The 18,488-nt window shown below is 46.4% G+C and overlaps 1 protein-coding gene across 2 annotated transcripts in view; it reads left to right on the forward strand.

Moving 5' to 3' along the window:
- The window catches only part of HCN4 (hyperpolarization activated cyclic nucleotide gated potassium channel 4), a 94,228-nt gene that overhangs the window by 67,037 nt on the left and 8,703 nt on the right, over positions 1–18,488 (forward strand). For both annotated transcript variants that reach the window (XM_085515040.1, XM_085515041.1), the window contains 3 exons: positions 5,852–5,998; positions 7,497–7,737; positions 9,638–9,802. In XM_085515040.1, coding sequence (XP_085371166.1) covers positions 5,852–5,998; positions 7,497–7,737; positions 9,638–9,802 — 553 coding nt within the window. The remainder of the gene's footprint in view (positions 1–5,851; positions 5,999–7,496; positions 7,738–9,637; positions 9,803–18,488) is intronic.

The raw sequence follows: 18,488 nt of genomic DNA on the forward strand, positions 1-18,488 counted from the left end.
GGAAAAAGTTTGGAGAGCCTTGCTTTGTCTGGTTACAACTGCACGAGTTGTGTATTACCTCAGCTCTGTTCAGAGACAGCCTGAGAGCTGTTATGTCCCACATTACTGTGAATCAAAGCATTTGGGTTAGATAACGAGGCTTAGAAATGATGTGATATATTGATTGTTTCTAGCTGCAAGGGCTGTTGATGTGCAGTGTCTCAGGCAGTGCCTCCAGACAGGTTCTTCTGTAATCAGGGCTGGCTTTTCTGGCAGCTTTGTAGGCCAGTCAGCTCAGGATGGTGTGCTCAGCACAGCAAAGTAGCTATTCTACAGGTACCACATCCATGTTCTTTTTCATAGATTCATAGAATGGCCTGGGTTGAAAAGGCCCACAGTGCTCATCCAGCTCCAACCCCTTGCTATGTGCAGGGTCGCCAGCCACCAGACCAGGCTGCCCAGAGCCACATCCAGCCTGGCCTTGAATGCCTGCAGGGATGGGGCATCCACAGCCTCCTTGGGCAGCGCTTATAAGAAATCGGTAACAGGCTGTTGCAAAGAGTGTTTGTTAAGTCAGTTGTTTTAAGGTTATTTAACTGTTTTCATTAGACAATCTTGGGTTGATTATAAGACAGAAATGCCTTCTGAATGAAAACCCCAATGGTTTCTTCTAAAAACATCTTGCAGTGGAATTCCCCATCCCTTTATGGCTGTAACTTAACCAGAGTCAAATAGTTCAGTTTCTTTGCAGAATATTTTGCGATGAACGTCCTATTCCTTGAGAATGCTTACCCACATCTTACAGTGACACTGTACAACATCCTCCAGATACCTGTGCAGTGATCAGTCATCATAAAACAGGCAGTTCAGTGCCCAGGAGCGCGTCTGTCTTCCAAGCAGTAGCACCTGTACAGACAGCATGGTTGGCTGAGAGGGCTCACATACAGAGTTCAGGCAGTGCCCTCTGTGCTCACACAGAAGTTGGTGGCATTTTGGTGTCTTCATAGCACATCTCGACAAAAGGAAACACTAATCTGCCATGTAGTTTTGCCTTCTGTCACCAAGTCTATGCTGGGGATTGGTCTTGGTCTGCAGTATCAAAGATAAAGTGATTGTAGTGATTTGACATTTTAATTCGTTCTGAGAATGGAAACCAGACAAATAGCTCTTGTTCTTTAAGCAGTGTCAGGCACAGCCTGGGCTGAGCAATGTGTTGGTGCACGCACGAGTGCTGCGTGTTGTCACGGAAAGGAAAGTGCTCTTGCCTCAGCAGTTCTTTGTATCCCAGTGTGGGATTTCAAACTTCATTATCAGTTTTGAAATTCACTTTGGCACTTGAACCAGAAATAAATAAATAAATAAATAAATAAGTACATCACAATGTGAAGAGCTCAGGCTCCCTGCTGAGCCACCTCTCCCGGCAGAAAGCTGCTCCCGGCAATTCTGATTTCACATCAGACTCACTTCTCCCTTTCCTACATCTCCAGCCTTTGTCTCCTGGTAGATTTTACCTCATTTCTCTTGTCTTTCTTTTCTGTTGAAAGTAATGCTGATCTCTTTTTCCCCACCGTGCTTCCAAGTATGTGGATCCAGCGACATGACCTGACGTCTCTCGCATGTCCCATGATGGGGATTTCACAGTGCTTGAAGAATAAAAGATCCATTGGTCATGCCCAAATGTCCGCTGTGCTGGACTACAGATGTATGCTAGGATATGCTGGCCTTGCCCAGGTTGTTTGTGGAAAACAGGCTGTTTCTTTGGCTATGGTGTAAGGTTTGTACGTAGTACATTCCTAATTGCAGAATCTTGCTATCAGGGGCAGGATTAAAGCTTAAGGCAGAGCACCTGTAAAAGCAAACAGGCGTTGCCACAGCATTTAAATGCAAACAGGTAAATGCAAATGTGTCTGAAAGTTCTGGGATTCCATCTCCTGAGACCCCTGAAACTCACGGACATTTCCATCACTTACAGCTACGTCTTATGACAGCCAGCTCATTGCAGTGTGCTGAACAGCACCCATGGTGGGATTCCCTGCTTGTGCTGTGGCCACTGCAGCCAATGGGAGGAAGTAAACAGCTGCTTCATCAAGTTCCTAATTGACCCTGCTGACATTCATCGCCAAGAAATGGGATTGTCTGAAGCTTAATCCTTGCTTGAATAGCTACTGATGAACAGCAAGGCAAGGCAGAAGCAGAGAGAGGCTCCTCATTATAATGAATGTTGTATAGAAAGTGGAAAACTCTAAAAATTCTCTGCTAGTGTCGGTGATATCCATAGCAGAACAAGAGGTTGATTCTACATAAGATCATTTCTGAAGGTATCACTGCCGTAGAGTTAAAAGCATTCCATGTATTTCAGCACGTAACATGCAGCACTTGAAGATCATCCTCCCGTAGGAAATTGAGCTAGCGCTGCAGTGCAAAAATTAACCCAGTGTTTGAAAGAGCTCAGAATCAGGATGGCATGTAAAGCTTCTTGCAGACTGAAGGCTGGATCTGTAGGAAGCAATCAATAGCACCCATAGCTAAAGTGTTGGCAGGATAAACTGCTAGCTTGTACCCAGTACAGTCCTCGGCAAAATATCAGGGAGAAAACAAAGCGTTGTGTTCTAAAGCTGACACAAAATAAGCTACAAGCAAAGGGAAATCAGCAAAGATTGCACCAGCACTCTTGGCCCAGTTTTATTTGTTACAAATGTTCCATTTTCTTCCTTTAAGCCACTCTCTCCTGGAGTCACTGGACTCTGTGAGAATGTGTGTTGGTCAAACAGATCTCATGGTTACAGATCCTGAGGGTGAGAGCATGAATGGCTTCAAAGACAAAAAGCAGGACTCAGCGTTCATTAGTTTTTGATGACTACTAAGTGCTGGGGAGCTGACACAACAGCACTGTTCTAATCATATGTCAGAGAAAATAAAACAAAGGTGCAACTGTGTCCTATCGAGACACTCCATCTGGTGAATCTTGTCACTTGATCTTTGCCCTTATGAAGCACAAATCCACTTAAGAGAGATGCAGTGCTGTACATCGTGGCTGATCACGTGTATCTGAATCCAGTCTCGGGATGTATACTGCCATTCCCACACAGCACTTGAGATGCTGTCAGAGCATCATAATATTTCACTTAATTGAAAATGCATTACTCTGCTTGGTTCCCTTTTTCCTTACACAAGTGCATCTCTGTTGACCTCCAGGAAGTTCAGGTGTGGAGAATGGGAGGAGGATTAAAGTCCGTCCCATGGCTGCTTCAGCCTATTTCTGGAAGTAATACAACTCTATATGGGAAATGTGCTTTTGTCTTTGGGCAAAGGGCAGCTAGCATCCCAAGTACCTTCATTTCAGTAGGTGACGTGTGTGTGCCCGTGTTGGTGAGCATTCTGTGCAAGTGCATGTGTTTGAATTAACCCAGCTGCAAGAACAGTAGATGGCATTTCTCTGAAGCTCTGCAGAGTGATATCTGTGGACAAAAAGAGGACTCAGGGAGGCATCTGTGCCAGGGCTGGGATGGGAGCAGCTCTTCTCAAAAGCGGCGTCTTTTTATATTCAGAAATAGGCTGAGGAAATAGTCTGGCTTTTCCAGACAGTGATTTATTGCTGCCAAAGAAAGGAGGACTCTTGACAGAGATTGAGGGCATAAAAGACATTAAAAATATTTAGTTCTCCTTGGACTGTGAGTGAAGTGTGGTGTGAGGGAGGGGAGTGGGGAGACAGCCAGGGAAAGCTGCAGGTTCTAGAAGAAAATATACTCATCTGAGCTTCTGGGCAGCCTGGTCTGGTGGTTGGCAGCCCTGCACATGTCAGGGGATTGAAACTAGATGATCCTTGTGGTCCTTTCCAACCCAGGCCATTCTATGATTCTAAGTGGTTCCCTTTTGATATATTGCCCCCTTCAAAAGCTCATTCAAGGAAAGACAGACTTAAAATAAGCTCAAAATTAAACAGACTTGATTGTCTTCGGAAAGATTTAAATAATTCCTGATGAGTCTTTCCATTTGAACTTGGAGAGGCCACTAATCTCTGCGTGTTGCTCTGGCATGGGGTGAGGGGAGGTAGCACTGCAGGGACAGGAGAGCTGAGATGTGTCTGCTTAACTGTGGTGGAGAATTATGGATTCTTATTGCACAGTTTTCTTTCGTAACCACACTTTTAATTCGTAAGCAGAAGGAAAACCTTTCATTCTGGATAAGTCTGTCCTGTTTTTACACCGAGCCTTATCTGGGGACAGTGAGTGTAGGAGAATCTGACAAGCCCTGGAGGCTTTGCGGGGCGGTAATTTATTGTTCTTCGTTACAAAGCAATAAATCTGTATACAGTAGTGAGTAAGCAAAGAGTCCTGAGTGTTCCTATCCAACCTGTGCTTGCTGGGGCATTCCTCCCACAAAGCCAACATCAGCTGGAGATTGATAGCAAGTGCTTACAGTGGGGAGAAGAAGGCTAGTGGGCTGCTGGCTGGTATTTCTGCCACTGGGCACCCTCGCAGGTATCACCTGGTGCTCTGACAGTGGGGCTCCTGGGTGGGATGTTCCTGTGGTGATGCTTTTGCTGTGTGGTAGACAGGCTCCAATTCAGGACATGAGGTTTCCACTCATTTTGCCTCCCTGCTGCTGAGCTGCAGGCTATGCAGCACCCAGCACAGCCCACTACAGCATCCTGCCTGCCTCTCCAGAACTTCAGAAATCCAAATAATAAAGTGCAGCATTCATTGCCAATTCAGCTCCCAGCTCCCTGTGGGGAGGTGGTGACTCGCTTGACTTTGATCATGCTATAGTGATCATGAATATTTACAGCCAGCTCCTCTGCTGCAAGCTATAGACAAAAAGCTCTGGAAATGCCAGGAAACCCCGAGTGTCCCCTCTGCCACCTTGGCTTCTCCGAGTAATTCCTTCTCCTCTCTGGTGCAGATCAAGTTGTTAGCATGCAAGGCAGTGCCAGCACAGACTGTACTGAGTGCTGAGTGACACTGATGTGTGCAGGGAAGGTCTGTAATGAGCAGAAGTTCGGTAATTAGGCACTTCAGCACAAGCTGCAGTAAAGAGACATTCAGGGGCAGATTTATTGGGGGAAAAAAGGAAGGCAACGGGGGTGTGTGGTCCTCTCATCAGCATTATTAGTATGGATGATACTCTGTACTGCACGCCTGGAGGAAGGGGCATGAGCACTGCAGCACATACACCTTGTCCCTGCAGCATCTATAGGGCAAGTGGGCCCATTTAGAGTCCTATGCCCTTGAAGAGGTGTCAGTTACTGATTGAAAGCACCCTTCATCACCAAACACTGCTCTGGCATCAGACAGCGTGCCCTTGTATTCCCCTCTAAATGGCAGGGTGGAAATGCAAGTTGTTAGGCAGAAATATGGACAGGTTAGGTAGCATAAGTGCATGGAGCAACAGGGATCCAGCTAAAAATGAAGAAGATCTGGACCTGTGCAGCTCTAAGTGAGAAAACAAAGGGGTTTGTAGTGGGCAGGTGAGAACACAGAGGAGAGGAAAAGCAGGCTATGGGTGCATCTTCATGTGAGTAAATGTGGTATTTGTTTTTGCGTGCCGTCCTTCAGGCATCTGCTCCCAGTTCTTCCTCTGTGCTATTAGTGAGGACAGTACTCGAGGAATGAGGAGCTGTGTCCATGGTGTAACTGGCTGAGGATAAGATTAAGGTTAAAACATCAGGCATCTATTTGGGAAACATGTGCCTGCAAACTTTCCATGTTTCAAGGCAATTGCTCTGTCCTGCACCAGATTTACCTGCCTTGGCCAACCCAACTTGGTGTGAAGGAGTCAGGTATGGGAATCCTGTGGTGTGCATTTGTTCCCTTGCGGGTGCCGTTTGTTACATGGTCTGATAACTCCCTTTCTTCTTCTCTCCTCTGCACAGTACAAGCAAGTGGAGCAGTATATGTCCTTCCACAAGCTCCCTGCAGACATGCGACAGCGCATCCATGATTACTACGAGCACCGCTACCAGGGGAAGATGTTTGATGAAGAGAGCATCCTGGGAGAGCTGAGTGAGCCCCTCCGAGAGGTGAGGGAGGTGCATGTTCCCACCATCTCTGGCAGCTGTGCACTGTCCTGTCCCCATGGCTTGCAGAGGCAGCAGTGCAGTATGCAGACCCTGCCATGTGCTCATTGCATGAATGGTTGCATCTTGGCAGTTCTTGAGCCCATGGCAATGTTGGAGAGGAGCAGCAAGTTACAAGACAGGTCATGTCAGTGAGGATAAGACAGCCACGTGCTTTGAATCCTTTTAGGAGAGACTTTGCTTACTTTCATAGCCCTGGCTGGCTATATAGCACACAGAAGTACCCTCTGCCCCTTTGTGTCCATAAGGGCACTGTCAGATCTCTCCAGCAGATTCTGGTGGGGATGTGGAGGTGATTTTCACTCCCCTTCCTGCAGCGTTTGATACTCCAAACTTTGCCCTTTTTGTTTGTACAACAGACATAAGCATCTTAATCCTGCTGAGCTCTCCCTTCTTCAGTCACTCCTGTCCTTTATTCCTATGCAGTGTAAGGGTCTGTGGTCCTTGCACTGCAGAGTCAATACTATGAATGAATACCCTGGGATTTTTGAGAATGGCATGATGTCTAAAAGGGGAACCCTGGAAGAGAAGTCCCAGTAAGGAGAAGACATATGTTTCCCCTGCCCTCCTTCCTGCTCCAGTCATCCAGATCCTCCTCCTGTGCTTGACTGGGGAGCCTTGTGCTGGGTGATGTACTCAGTATCACTTTGCTGCCTTCTGAGTCTGAGCTGACATGGCACAGAGCAGCTCCTGTGCAATGGAAAATGCTGTCATACCCTCTGAGTGACACCAAGCCGCAGGAAGAGGCACAGTCCCCGTCTGCTCTGTGACAACCGAACAGCTGAATTGGGTTTTCTTCAGCTGAGGTTGATGATCCAGCCCATGCCCCAGTGACTGGTGGGCACCTCTCCCTCCCTCCTCTTGATACTGTCCCCAGCTGCCCAGGATAATTATTTCTCTGAGAGCCGTGGCACATTTGTGCTGTTTAATATCTCATTGTCAAGCAAGGGCAATGGAGTACGTAGGGCTGCCAAGGTGAGTTATAACATTTTCCCAGAGTGGAGCTCTGGGCTTTTTCATGCACAGTTTTACCACTGCTATGCACCTCTCACGTACTTTAAAGCTTTCTGCAGGAAGAGATATATTTTATGTATTTGGGAGGATGGGGGGAATCACTCTTTTGTCCCTGCTCAAAGGGAAAGCAAATGAATGAAAGCAGTGAAGTGTGGTGTCAAACTATCAGCTCCAGTTAGCATTGCTATGTGCTGCAAGCATCCAGAGGCCCATTCTAGCCAACACAGGGGGAGCCAGACTAAGGGAACAGCATCTTTTTGGACTATTTAATGTACAGTGTCAATTTTTTAATATAAGTGGGAGAATGTTACGTGTTATTAGGTGTTGACTGAGCATACGTGTGTGCCTTTTCTGCTTCCTTGTCCCATCTTTTCTTCCCACCTCTCTCCCCTACCCCCTTCTCTCTCTGTATTCGCTGTGCCATCAGGAAATCATAAACTTCAACTGCCGGAAGCTGGTTGCCTCCATGCCACTCTTTGCCAACGCAGATCCCAACTTTGTGACATCCATGCTGACCAAGCTGCGGTTCGAGGTATTCCAGCCTGGGGATTACATCATTCGGGAGGGCACCATTGGCAAGAAGATGTACTTCATCCAGCACGGGGTGGTGAGTGTCCTCACCAAAGGCAACAAGGAGACCAAGCTGGCAGATGGCTCCTACTTTGGAGGTGCGTGTTTATGAGTCACCCTTTCACAGTGGGGCCCACTGCTAGTGTTCATATGGTCCTTAACTTGTCCTGGATACATGGGTGGAGCAGCATGTGGTACTGATACCTCAATCACTTCTTCGTCCACCTTCTGTTCATCTCAGCTGTCTCGCAGCTTCTCATATAGTAAATTGTACAGTGGGTTGTGGCTGGGACTCACTGGCACTGCAGGAATCTGGCCTATAAATAATAACAAAGTGCAGAAGGAAAACTAAGCTCTTGTAGTTTCATTTCTGCCTGCCCCAAGCAAACTGATGGATGTGTGAAGCTGAGAATGTAAAGAGAAAAAATGGAGCATTCTCTGTTCTCCAAGCACATTTATAGTGTTGCCTGTTCCTACTGTCTGGCATCTATCATATGAAGTGCTGTATAAACATGGAGGGAAAAACATAGTCCATCATCTACCCAGTCTGCAGCTCAGCAAAATGTCGTGAAGGTCAGCAGGCAGGTACAGTGTGTCAGCAGCAGTGAAACTAGTACAAGGTCAGAAAACACCATAAGAGAAGATTTAGGATACTGCTAACAGAGTAACACAGAGACTACCCAGCTATCAGAGCCCTGCAAAGACCTCACTGACACCCCAGGACAGACAGTTCTCAGGGAGATGCGAGTTTCAGTACCAGTGCTGAAAGTGCATAATTGCCTACGGGGAGGGGGTAGAATGAAACCTGCCCTTCTATAAGGACTATTTTCCATTAAATCCTCTTTTCATACTCATAGTTCCTGCAAAGAAAACCTGTTTGCATTCACCTGCTGGCTTTTTGGTACAGAGATTTTGTACATCACTAGCAAGTTGGGTTTGCTTGCTGGGATTTGGAGTTAGAAGGCGGGAGTAAGGATGCTACACATTCACTTCCTCACATGTTCAAAGACAGCACAGTCTTATAAGCACCATTTCCTTAGGAAAGCAGCCTAAAAACCTCACTCACTACTTCATAATGCTGCCATGCCAGTGCCTTGGGGTGGACCCAGAATGAATCCTCAGTATGGTGCTGATAGATTAACACCCAGCGTATGCTGTCAGTGACAAGACCTTCTGTCTTTAGACAAGTCTTAAGTGCCTGTCTTAGGTGCCCAGACTCTGTGTTCAGTCAGTGGAAAAGCAGGCCTTGAGAGCTCTGTTCTGAGTGCTCAAGGAGCATGCCCAAATGGGGTTTTTATGCTGGAGTCAAGGACTTTCTGTTCTCCAACCAGCTGAACACACTCCTAGGAGTAACTGACTTCAGTGTAAATACACCTAGAGTTAGTATTGAGTGAGTGCCACTAACTTGGTTTATCCCGACTGTCTGTAAGCTTCTGATACATCTGCAAGTAACTTCCAAGCATCTTTGAAAAGACAAATGTTTTGAGTATGAGGATCACAGTTATTAACAGGCAGTAAGGCCACAGGTCAGCACAGAGCCTCTACTGCAAATCTAGGGAGAGAATTAGCTTCAATGAGGGCACGACATGACCTCCCGCTCCCAGTGCCCATGAGGAGCTAGAGAAAGACAGCTTCTCCATTCTGAATGCACGAGTGATATCTTTGATAATCCACCATAACAAAACTTGACTGGCTAATTAGATCAGCAGAATCCCTGAGGTGTGGTTGTATGTAGCAGCTGCCACAACTGAGCCCCATGGTATTTTATTGCTTAAATGTTACTGCACGTGGAGAACATTCCTGGTGTTCCTGCTTTCAGCAATGGGAAAGCTGGTAGAGTCCAGCTTGCCAGGGGACTGGGCGGCAGGCAGGGCTGCTGAGCAGCAGTGCCAGGTTTAACACCCAGCGGTGTGGTTTAACACCTATGTGTGGTTCACATGGAGTTATAGTTTATGTTTATGTTATGAGCACGTTCTCAGGCTGGGTCTTTCATTGCAGAAATTTGCCTGCTGACTCGTGGCCGGCGCACAGCCAGCGTGCGAGCTGATACCTACTGCCGGCTCTACTCCCTCTCGGTGGACAACTTCAATGAGGTCCTGGAAGAGTATCCCATGATGCGGCGAGCCTTTGAAACGGTTGCTCTTGACAGGCTGGACAGAATTGGTAAGTAGAAGGCTTGAAGGTCTCTTTTCTTCTGCTTGCTTCCCTGGCATCCTTTCCCCAGACGTGATCCTTTGTCCCTTTGCTGGAGTTGTAAACAGGAGATCCTGCTCTGTCTCTCCTTGCCTGACTACAAGGAGACCCATTCAGTTGAAAACCTCATTCTTCTCTTTCTCTCTCACATACGCGTTTCTGCCTGCTCCAAGATCAGTCTGACCCCACAGGGACCATCCTGGTGTATTCACTACAGTTTGAATTTTAGCTCAGGATATGGAAATACCCACAGCCTCCCAGGTTCAAGAGAAAGTAGGCTATGCTGTGACCTCCAACAAGTACCGCAAGCATATCTCAGTATTTCATTGAAATGTTCTGTTGCAGAAATCATCTCTCAGCATGAGGACTTTGTTAGAGTGTGACCTGGTTTTACACAGATGCTGGCTGGGGTATGACTGCATGAGTTAACGGTATTAATTTTTTAACCTTAAGAACTGGCATCTACATTGATGAGGAAGGATCTTCTCTGGTATATCGGTGCATAATGAAATGCAGACCATAACTCACCCTCATGGGACAGTTGTTTTTCTGGCCATAGTTTACAAGCAGCTGGAGAAGCAGGAAGTGCTGTCAGGGTAGGGAAAGCCTGGTGTGCTTTCTGATCTCTTGTGCAAAACCATTAGCAGAACACAAACACAAAGCACCCATCCATCTGTCCATTAGAGTCCAACTATAAATACCTTCAGTAGAAACAGGCAGCCAAAGAAAGACATGGAACAGTTGCTAAGATACTTAACCCCTCACAGTTAACCAAAGAGTATTATTGGATTGTAGTAGCTTGCAGTGGCCTGTTTCAGGATGCTGTCCTGCCCTGGGGAAGGTATAACTTGTGCTGTGAACGTCCTTGTCTGGCCTGAGACCGGGGCACCAGTTGTTGGTCATGACCAGAAAAATTTAACATGGAAACAGTAAGTGACTTAAACAAGGTCACGCACAGAATATCTGCAGTGCTGTGGACTGAGCATTTCAGAGTCCTAGTCTAATTTCTTAAGTTTCTTATTATACCTTGCTTAAAGCTGCATGCATTTCCATTGCTTTTCAGAATCAAAAAGGTCAGCGCAAGTCTGAGTACAACGCAGAAAGCAAGGAGAATAATGGGGTGAGGGGGGTAGGGAGGAAGCTGGCAGCCCAGCAAGGGGTGCAGTGCCTCTGGGGCTTTTTATGTGGGGAACATTGTATTCTGTGCATCTCATTACCTGCTTCAAACCGGGAAGTGTGACCCTTGAGGAAAAGGTTATGAGCTAAATATGTAGAGTTGGGCCACTAATGAGGCCCTAGTGTACGTGACAACAGTCTTATCACATGGGTTATTTAAATGAGACTGAACTAACTCCTAGCAAATGTAAGGTCAGATAGAACCAAGGGTGAGGCAGCTTGATTTCATCTCCAGTTCTTCAGGTTTAGATGGTCAGTGCTGCTCAGCTTCCTGGCCCAGTGCTCTTTGTGACTGTGTATACAGGTGAGCAGGGTGTTGTGTGCCTGTCTTTGCCACTGTGAAATTATGTAAATCCATGGGTGCTTAACCTATGGTGAGCTCGACAGCTAGGATGGTACCAGTTCCCAAGTGAACAAGTTTGAAGCTAGCTGGGTATGTCTTCTCTTGCAGTCCTTGAGCTGCTGTGTAGATGTAACCTTGCTAGTGTGAGCCTTTCACAATGTGGATCAAAGTGAGTTGCCAAAAGTCATAATAAAAGTCATCATTAGTTCAGGGTATCATACAGTGGAGAAACTGAGACATGGGGAGGTAAAGCCCACCTGCTCCAGATCGCACCAAGTCAGGGATAATACAAAGAATAAACCTTCCTGGCTCAACTCCTAACTCTCTAAGCACAAGGCAGCACTCCCTTTCCACAACTTCATCAGAACTATGTTGGAACTGCTTTTGTGATGTTGCTTGACCAGGAATCAGACCTCCCATCTGGAGCATTTCCTTGCAGGCAGCCTTTTTGGTATGTAGCCCTTTCGCATTTTCAGCATGGAGGAAAGCAGGAAAGGTTAGCAAAAGCCAGATGGAAACCTCCACATCTGTGCTGCTGTGGGACAGCTTCCTTGAAGTGATGGTCAAGGGGGAGAGCTGCCTCTCACAACTCTGTTTTCTAGACCAGCATAAAGAACCTCACTTGCTTCTCTGCCAGGAGAAATTCCCTTTTGCATGCAGCTGCAAAATGCCAACATAAGGTCAGAAGGTGACACAGAGCTGCTGAAATAACATGCCCTTTGGTGCAGAGCTCTGACACTGTCCTCCCCTCCTTTTGCAGTTCTGCTGACATGAGAAAGTATTAGTCTCTTCACTGTATGAAAGGCATGCACCTTCAGAGGAAAAACCTAGTGCTGTCCCTGTTGAGAGCTGCCTGTTGTCTAGCTTTACATCCTCTACTATTGCAAAATAGTATACTTGTAGCACTTTCCCACCCTGCTGTGCTCAACATTCTTTGTCTGGAATTTCCCTGAAGAGCTGGTTTCCTACTGAAATTGGCAGATCCCATGGAAATCCCTGCCTTTTATAAATGAAGCATTTTTTCACCTTCCACTGAAACGTGTGCCATCCAGCAGCAGCAGCGCAGTAGCTGTGTAACAGCATGTGACTTTATTGAAGTCAGGAATATTGCACTAAGCTGAAACTCTGAAATTAAGGGGGCTTTTGTAGGGAGAGGGACAGAAGCACAGAAAAACCAAGCATGAACTGAAGCAGAACAGTAGTTTTGGTTCTTGTTATGTTCAGCTCAGGACTTGTCCTCAAGATGGGAGCCAGTGGGAGCCTCCTTCTAAGTCAGCAGTGCATTCACTGACTTCCTTCTGCCCAGATGACAGCATGTCCTTGAGAAGTCCCAGCCTGAGGACATGAAACGATTCAGAGGGCTCTGTCACTGCCAGGATAGGTCCATCCAGTATTCTCCCTTTGCAGTGAGGAACAAAAAGAGCAGAGAGAAGAAACAGCTCATCCAGCCACAGGAGAGATGTTTACAGGATTAGCAGCTGTACTGCGGATTTGGAAGTGTGATCTAAGTTTGTCTAAGTAGCAGAGAGACAGGATGAAAATGTGAGACCCCATCCCTTGAAGCAACAGGAACGGTGCTGCTTGACTGGAGGTGCAGTGAGGCATCCACTTTGCAGAGCAAATGCAGTCTGAAAGCCCATGGCCAGGCAGAGGGGAAGAAAAGGGGCAGATGCAAGCTGATCTGCGTGCCCCCAATGCTTCCTGCTGGTACACGGGCACTGCAGCAGCAGGAAGGGCACAGCCCCCCTGAGAGCTGTCAGCTCCAGTGATTGCTCTGTCGAAGAGCATGTTGATGTATCCTCCTAACCTCTGTTGTTAATGGGAATTGATATTGGCATCCTGCCTGGGCCACGTGTGGCTGGGGAAGAGGTTTCCCAGGTGTTTTGCACTTGCAGAGCTCTTTAAAGTCTTTAAACTGGAAAGGATTAGTCTCTAGGAATTGACTAGGGCCTGATTCTGCAGTGATTTGTGCCCCTGCTTAACTCTCTCTTTGAGTAACTTCAGACTTTAGGCTCAGAAAATCACATGTGTAGCTCTCCATAGGCTCATAGCCTGAAGACGGAGACTCAAGGAAATCAGGCTGTTCATCGATTAATGATGATTTTTAGCACTGGGCTAAATTTCCTCTTGTTCTTGACCATTCTGTAAAATTCTTCATAGTGTTTGTGTGTTTATCTGATTTGTTCCTTTCTCCAGTGAGGATTCTTTGCATGACAGGCGGTTGTGAGCAGGCCCTGTTTGCGACGTGTCCATTACGTAAGCTGTGTGATTCTGTTCCTGCCTGGCAGTGAATCTGGCTTGGGGTGATCACTGAAGCTTAAAATTAGATTTTCACAAGTATTTGCACTCGTAAAACACAACCACTCCAATGTTCACTGAAAGCAAATACAATATGGGTTGTGAATATTGTCAGATCAGGATTCCCTCATCCGTTCAAAAAATATTGGGAGACAATTATCTACTGATCTTCAAATAGAGATGTCTGCCTTGAGGTCGCTGCTGGGAGCTGAAAGAGCATTCTGAAGCCAGAGGAAGTCATTTCTTTTTCAATTGCTTTGGGAATGTCTCACTTCAAGTGGTTTGAAATGCATATGTTTTGAATGCCACTTGCATGGATTTTGGTCCATGGATCTCAGTTAATGGATTAAAAATGCCTTGCATTTCCTCCAGGCATTGCAGATGCTAAAAAACAAATCTAAGGCAACACAATACCAGTCTAAATATTATTACATAATGTTATTACAGCACAAGAGTGCCTGTTTAAAATATTATAGTGGCAGAAGTTTTAAAATCTTTGTCATACGAGCCACAAAATAGCTGTTCGCAGACTTTTTCACCTGGCACCTTTTGTCAGCTCACGATCACCCTTCTGCAGTAGAAACTGAAGTCCTGTTGGGTTCGCATTCCTGCTTGTCTGGGTCATGGCTGATACTGCGGGATCCGCCGCCACAGAGGTGGGACTGGCCTGTGTTAGGCTGGGTGAGCTATGAATGAGAGATCTGGGACCTGCGCCAAGCTCTGCCACAGATTCCCTGTTTGTCCTTGTCACGCCTTTGCGATGTGCCTCAGTTCTTCATCTCTTCTATAGAGAAAATAATGTTAGCAAAGGTGTAGCCCAGTCTGAGCACGTCTTAGCTGCCTATTCCCTTGTGGCAGGTGCCATGCAAAATCACATGGAATGGACTGAAATGTGTATAAATAAAGCAGTCTGTGCTCAGCACAAAGTGTGTGCTGCATCCACATTGAGGTCCTGCTTTTGTTTATGCAGGTGATTAACCCCCAAAGATCTGCACGTGTGAGATGAGCAAGCAGATTTGCTCACTGGGCTATATATATATGTCTCTTATTTGCAGTTGCTGATAAAGGCACAGGTGATGAAGGCTTATTATCCAAGTGCTGAGCTACTGTGGTATTGATGCTTGACGAGTGAAAACACAGGTTTTCCTTTGTTGTGCCCTCTCTGGTCACCTGAAATGCCCATAAACATGACTATAAGGAACTGGGGTTCAAATACTGCTGTATGTGTTGCTCTGACCTGAAATCCTCTCCCGCTGTTTCTAGCAGTACAATGCACAGACCCAAATCTGACTTTTACAGTCAGCAGAGAGAAAAAGGCATTTCTAGCATATGATTTGTCTTCTTTGAGATGGCTGTCTGAAACAGCCTCGGTGAGCCACACCTGGCAATGCAGTCTAGCTCTGATATCTTCAAGGTAGGAGTTCAAACTTAGGCAGGAATTCAATTTCTGCATTACTTTTTCGCTGGAATTGAAGGCCCAGACTGTGTACATCAGCCTAAGGAAAGCTATCGATTGGCGGCTCACCATGAGTGAGCACATATGACTTAGGCTTAATTAAGGTGAACTGGCAACCCTGTCTGAATGTGGAAGCACTGTTTCTCATGCAAGTCTTGAAGGAAAATAAAGCCTGAGATGTCTGGACAGAAGGGGGACAGTGATGAGATCCCAGGAGAACTGCCTTTGACTTTGTCAGTAACCTTGATTACATCAGTTGATCCCAACCCGTCTACCTTGCAGAGTGTGAGTCTGCTGGGCCGGGTCACTGATACCACAGAGAGTTGGTGAGCTAGGAGACCTGGAGCAGAAGCAAGAGTGGGGGAGTGATAGGAAATGCAATATATTTGAGCCCCATATCCATGGGTCCTCAAGTTAGCAGCTTGCTTTTGGATTTAGAGAGCCATGCTCACAGCTATTTGCTATCAGCATCAAAATAAAACACCAGCTCAGACAGTGTTTTCCCATTCTAACACCTTTTCAAATACTCTCAACTTTCTGTTTAATTACATGAAGTAGGACCTGCTTACCAACCACACCTCTAAGCTTAGGGGACTTTTCCTGCCTTGAGGGCAGTCTGGTGGCTATCTGCCACCAAACCACACTGCTGACAGAAAACAGTTCCAGAATGTCATCAGTCTGGAGTCTTCCAGATTCTGTCCCTGTCACAGCTGTCAGCTCCAGCAGGGCACTGAGAATTGAGTGCAGAAGCTTTGGCTCCCAGATACGAGCACTCCTGCCACTTGAGGAGAAGGCAGCTCTGGCTTCAGTCTGCAGCAGTAAGTAACAACGACTGTGCTTCAGAACTGCACAATTCTTACACCCTTTCATGGCTATTCACAATGTTTGACCTTTTTTTTTTTTTTTCCCTGCAGAGCTCTGCAGAGGCACATAAATGTGAGAAGTGAGGGAGGAGCATCATAAACTTAGTTTATATCAAGTTTTGCTTAACAGTCACAAGGTTAATCAGACAACAGTATTGACTGTGTACCATTTGACCTAGGTAGGGGTTCGTTAAGATGGCAGTAAGACAACAGACTCAGCTAACCACCCCATACAAAGAGCCCCATGCTGATAAAATGTATATCCCTTTCCACATGGCACTTTCCTGAAGTAAACCCCTACGTACAGGCTTAACTCCAGGTAGGCTTGTGGGGAACAAAGGGAGAAGGGAGTATTGTTGTACATTAACTGTATTTCAAGTGGTAGAGCTTTTGTAAGACAGGCATAAACTTCATTGTGCAGGTGGGTGCTGCCTTATCACGGTGTAAGAGCACACATACGGCAATTTCAGTTCATCAGGAGCTGCCCATCCAGTTGGTAAATGTTGACACTGCCAGGCTCTCAGGAGGGTTAATGTGAATTACTTTCTAGAGCAGATTTATTAAGTGCCCTGAACTCCTTTGTGGATGCTCTTACACAGAGTCAAGCTGCTGAGATCCAGCTGGCTTTGCCTTGCTCAGTTCTGAGCAGAACCCTCCACGTGGCAGTTTGTGCGGTTCAATGTGGGGTGACCTACATTTAAGAGAAAACTGGGCTCAAACAGGAGAGCACATACACGGGGAGCCGAGAATTATTTTGAAACCTCTCTTCCATCTGATTTCCCTGTTTATGCAGACCCTAAGACAGTGGTGCAGTGAGACCTTGAAGCCAGTGCAGCGCCAGCACTGGGCTCCCCAGGGCATGGAAGCAGCTGTGGCAAGAGACCACCTCCATCCCTGTGCTGTGCCATGGGCTGTGCTGCTGGCAGTGACCCTTGCAGACTGCTCCAAACCCAGCTGTGTGAGTCACAAGAGGAAAAGAAGTAACCAGAGTGGCAGGGGGTGGCCACTTTGACAGCAGGCCGGGGCATAAGGCAGCCTAATAAAGTGAGATTATTTCAAATGCATGCAAATTCAAAAAGCAATTCAGTGACCTGAATTCTTAAAACTGCAGCCAGCAGACTCAGACAGAACTGAAAAGAGAAATGAGCAGAAAGCTGCAGCTAATTTCCCCTGTGTCTGTGCAGAATTTCAACAACAGAAAGCTAATTTTGATTATTTGATAGAAGAATTATTGTTGAGTGCTGGCTCTTTTAATGAAATCGCATGAGCCTTTCTCCCCATTCTTTTGTATGCTATCTACAGCCGAGGAAAATCTGACTTTGCAATCCTTTATTAAGGGAGTAACATCTATTAGCTTCGTTTCCACAATTTCACATACCTTCCTCCACTTCAGAGCACCAGAAGCTTCGTTACAAACACGTCTTAGGCTCCAAAGATCTTTTTTCTCCTGCATTTTGTCCACTGTTGCAGTGAGTTTATTTTTGTCTGACCATGGCAAAAAACATCCTGTGCTGAGAGCTGTAAAAAGTGAACAAAAAAGAGAGTTGTGGAGATCCTTCAGTGCTTTAACTGTGCTCCTGAAGTTGTCCCCATCACGGGCACATGCCCTACAGAAGGGGAGCAGAGTTTTGCCCCATGACACAAGTAAGGCAGCTTCTCTCACCTCAGTAGAAAGGTAAAGGGCCAGAGTAAAGGATAGTCAGGAGTGAAGAAATGGGGGGAGAGGACTGGAAACTGCAAGTTGGCTCAGCCATGGAAGAGGCTGCTGGAAGACAAGACAGGTGCCTTAAGTCTTCAAGAGGTAACTTGGCCTCTGCTTCCAAGCCTTGCCTGGGGCACTTCACTGGACAAAACTGTCCCTGCATGTATCCCTAGGTCTGCTGAGGTGAAGGAACCTCCTTCCAGAAGCTGATGTTAGCACAGGTTGCGATTTTGGGTGAAGAGGATCTGAGCTTCTAAAATGTCCATGGGCATATTAAACAGATTAAATGCTCTGAGGCAGAATCTGCTTAGAGAAATGTGACTGCCTGCTCCACAAGAAGCACAAAGCAGCATATGGCAGGGAGAGGTGAAAAGCAGTGCTTTTCTCTCGTAAAAGCAGATGAGACTTCTAGAGCCAGATGTGTGACAGCGTTCGTGCAGCAGCCCTTCACCTCAGAAGACCTGGGTCCAGATCTGAGCGGGGCTTTGCAACCAGAATGAGCCACAAAGATGTGATCCAACCTGGAAAAGGAGTCTCTTCAGAAAAGGCACCGTAAGGGAAACATGAAAACTTCAGGTCCCAGGCTGGCCGAGGTATGGATTCCAAAGGAAACATTCCTTACATTCTGACATACCCAAAACAAAAATGTTACTGCATTTCCAGTTCATGGAATATGTCAACAACATGCTATGAATTAAAATTGCAGCTTTCTTCAGAATCTAATTAGATTCATCTTGGAAGCTGAGGAGAAAGGCACGGGTGGGTTGGCTGTTTTGTTACCTTAGACTCTACTCGGCACATAATTCCTGTGGGATAAA

Source organism: Coturnix japonica, chromosome 14, assembly GCF_054131305.1.
Source record: "Coturnix japonica strain WE chromosome 14, WE-NBRP24, whole genome shotgun sequence".
NCBI lineage: Eukaryota > Metazoa > Chordata > Aves > Galliformes > Phasianidae > Coturnix > Coturnix japonica.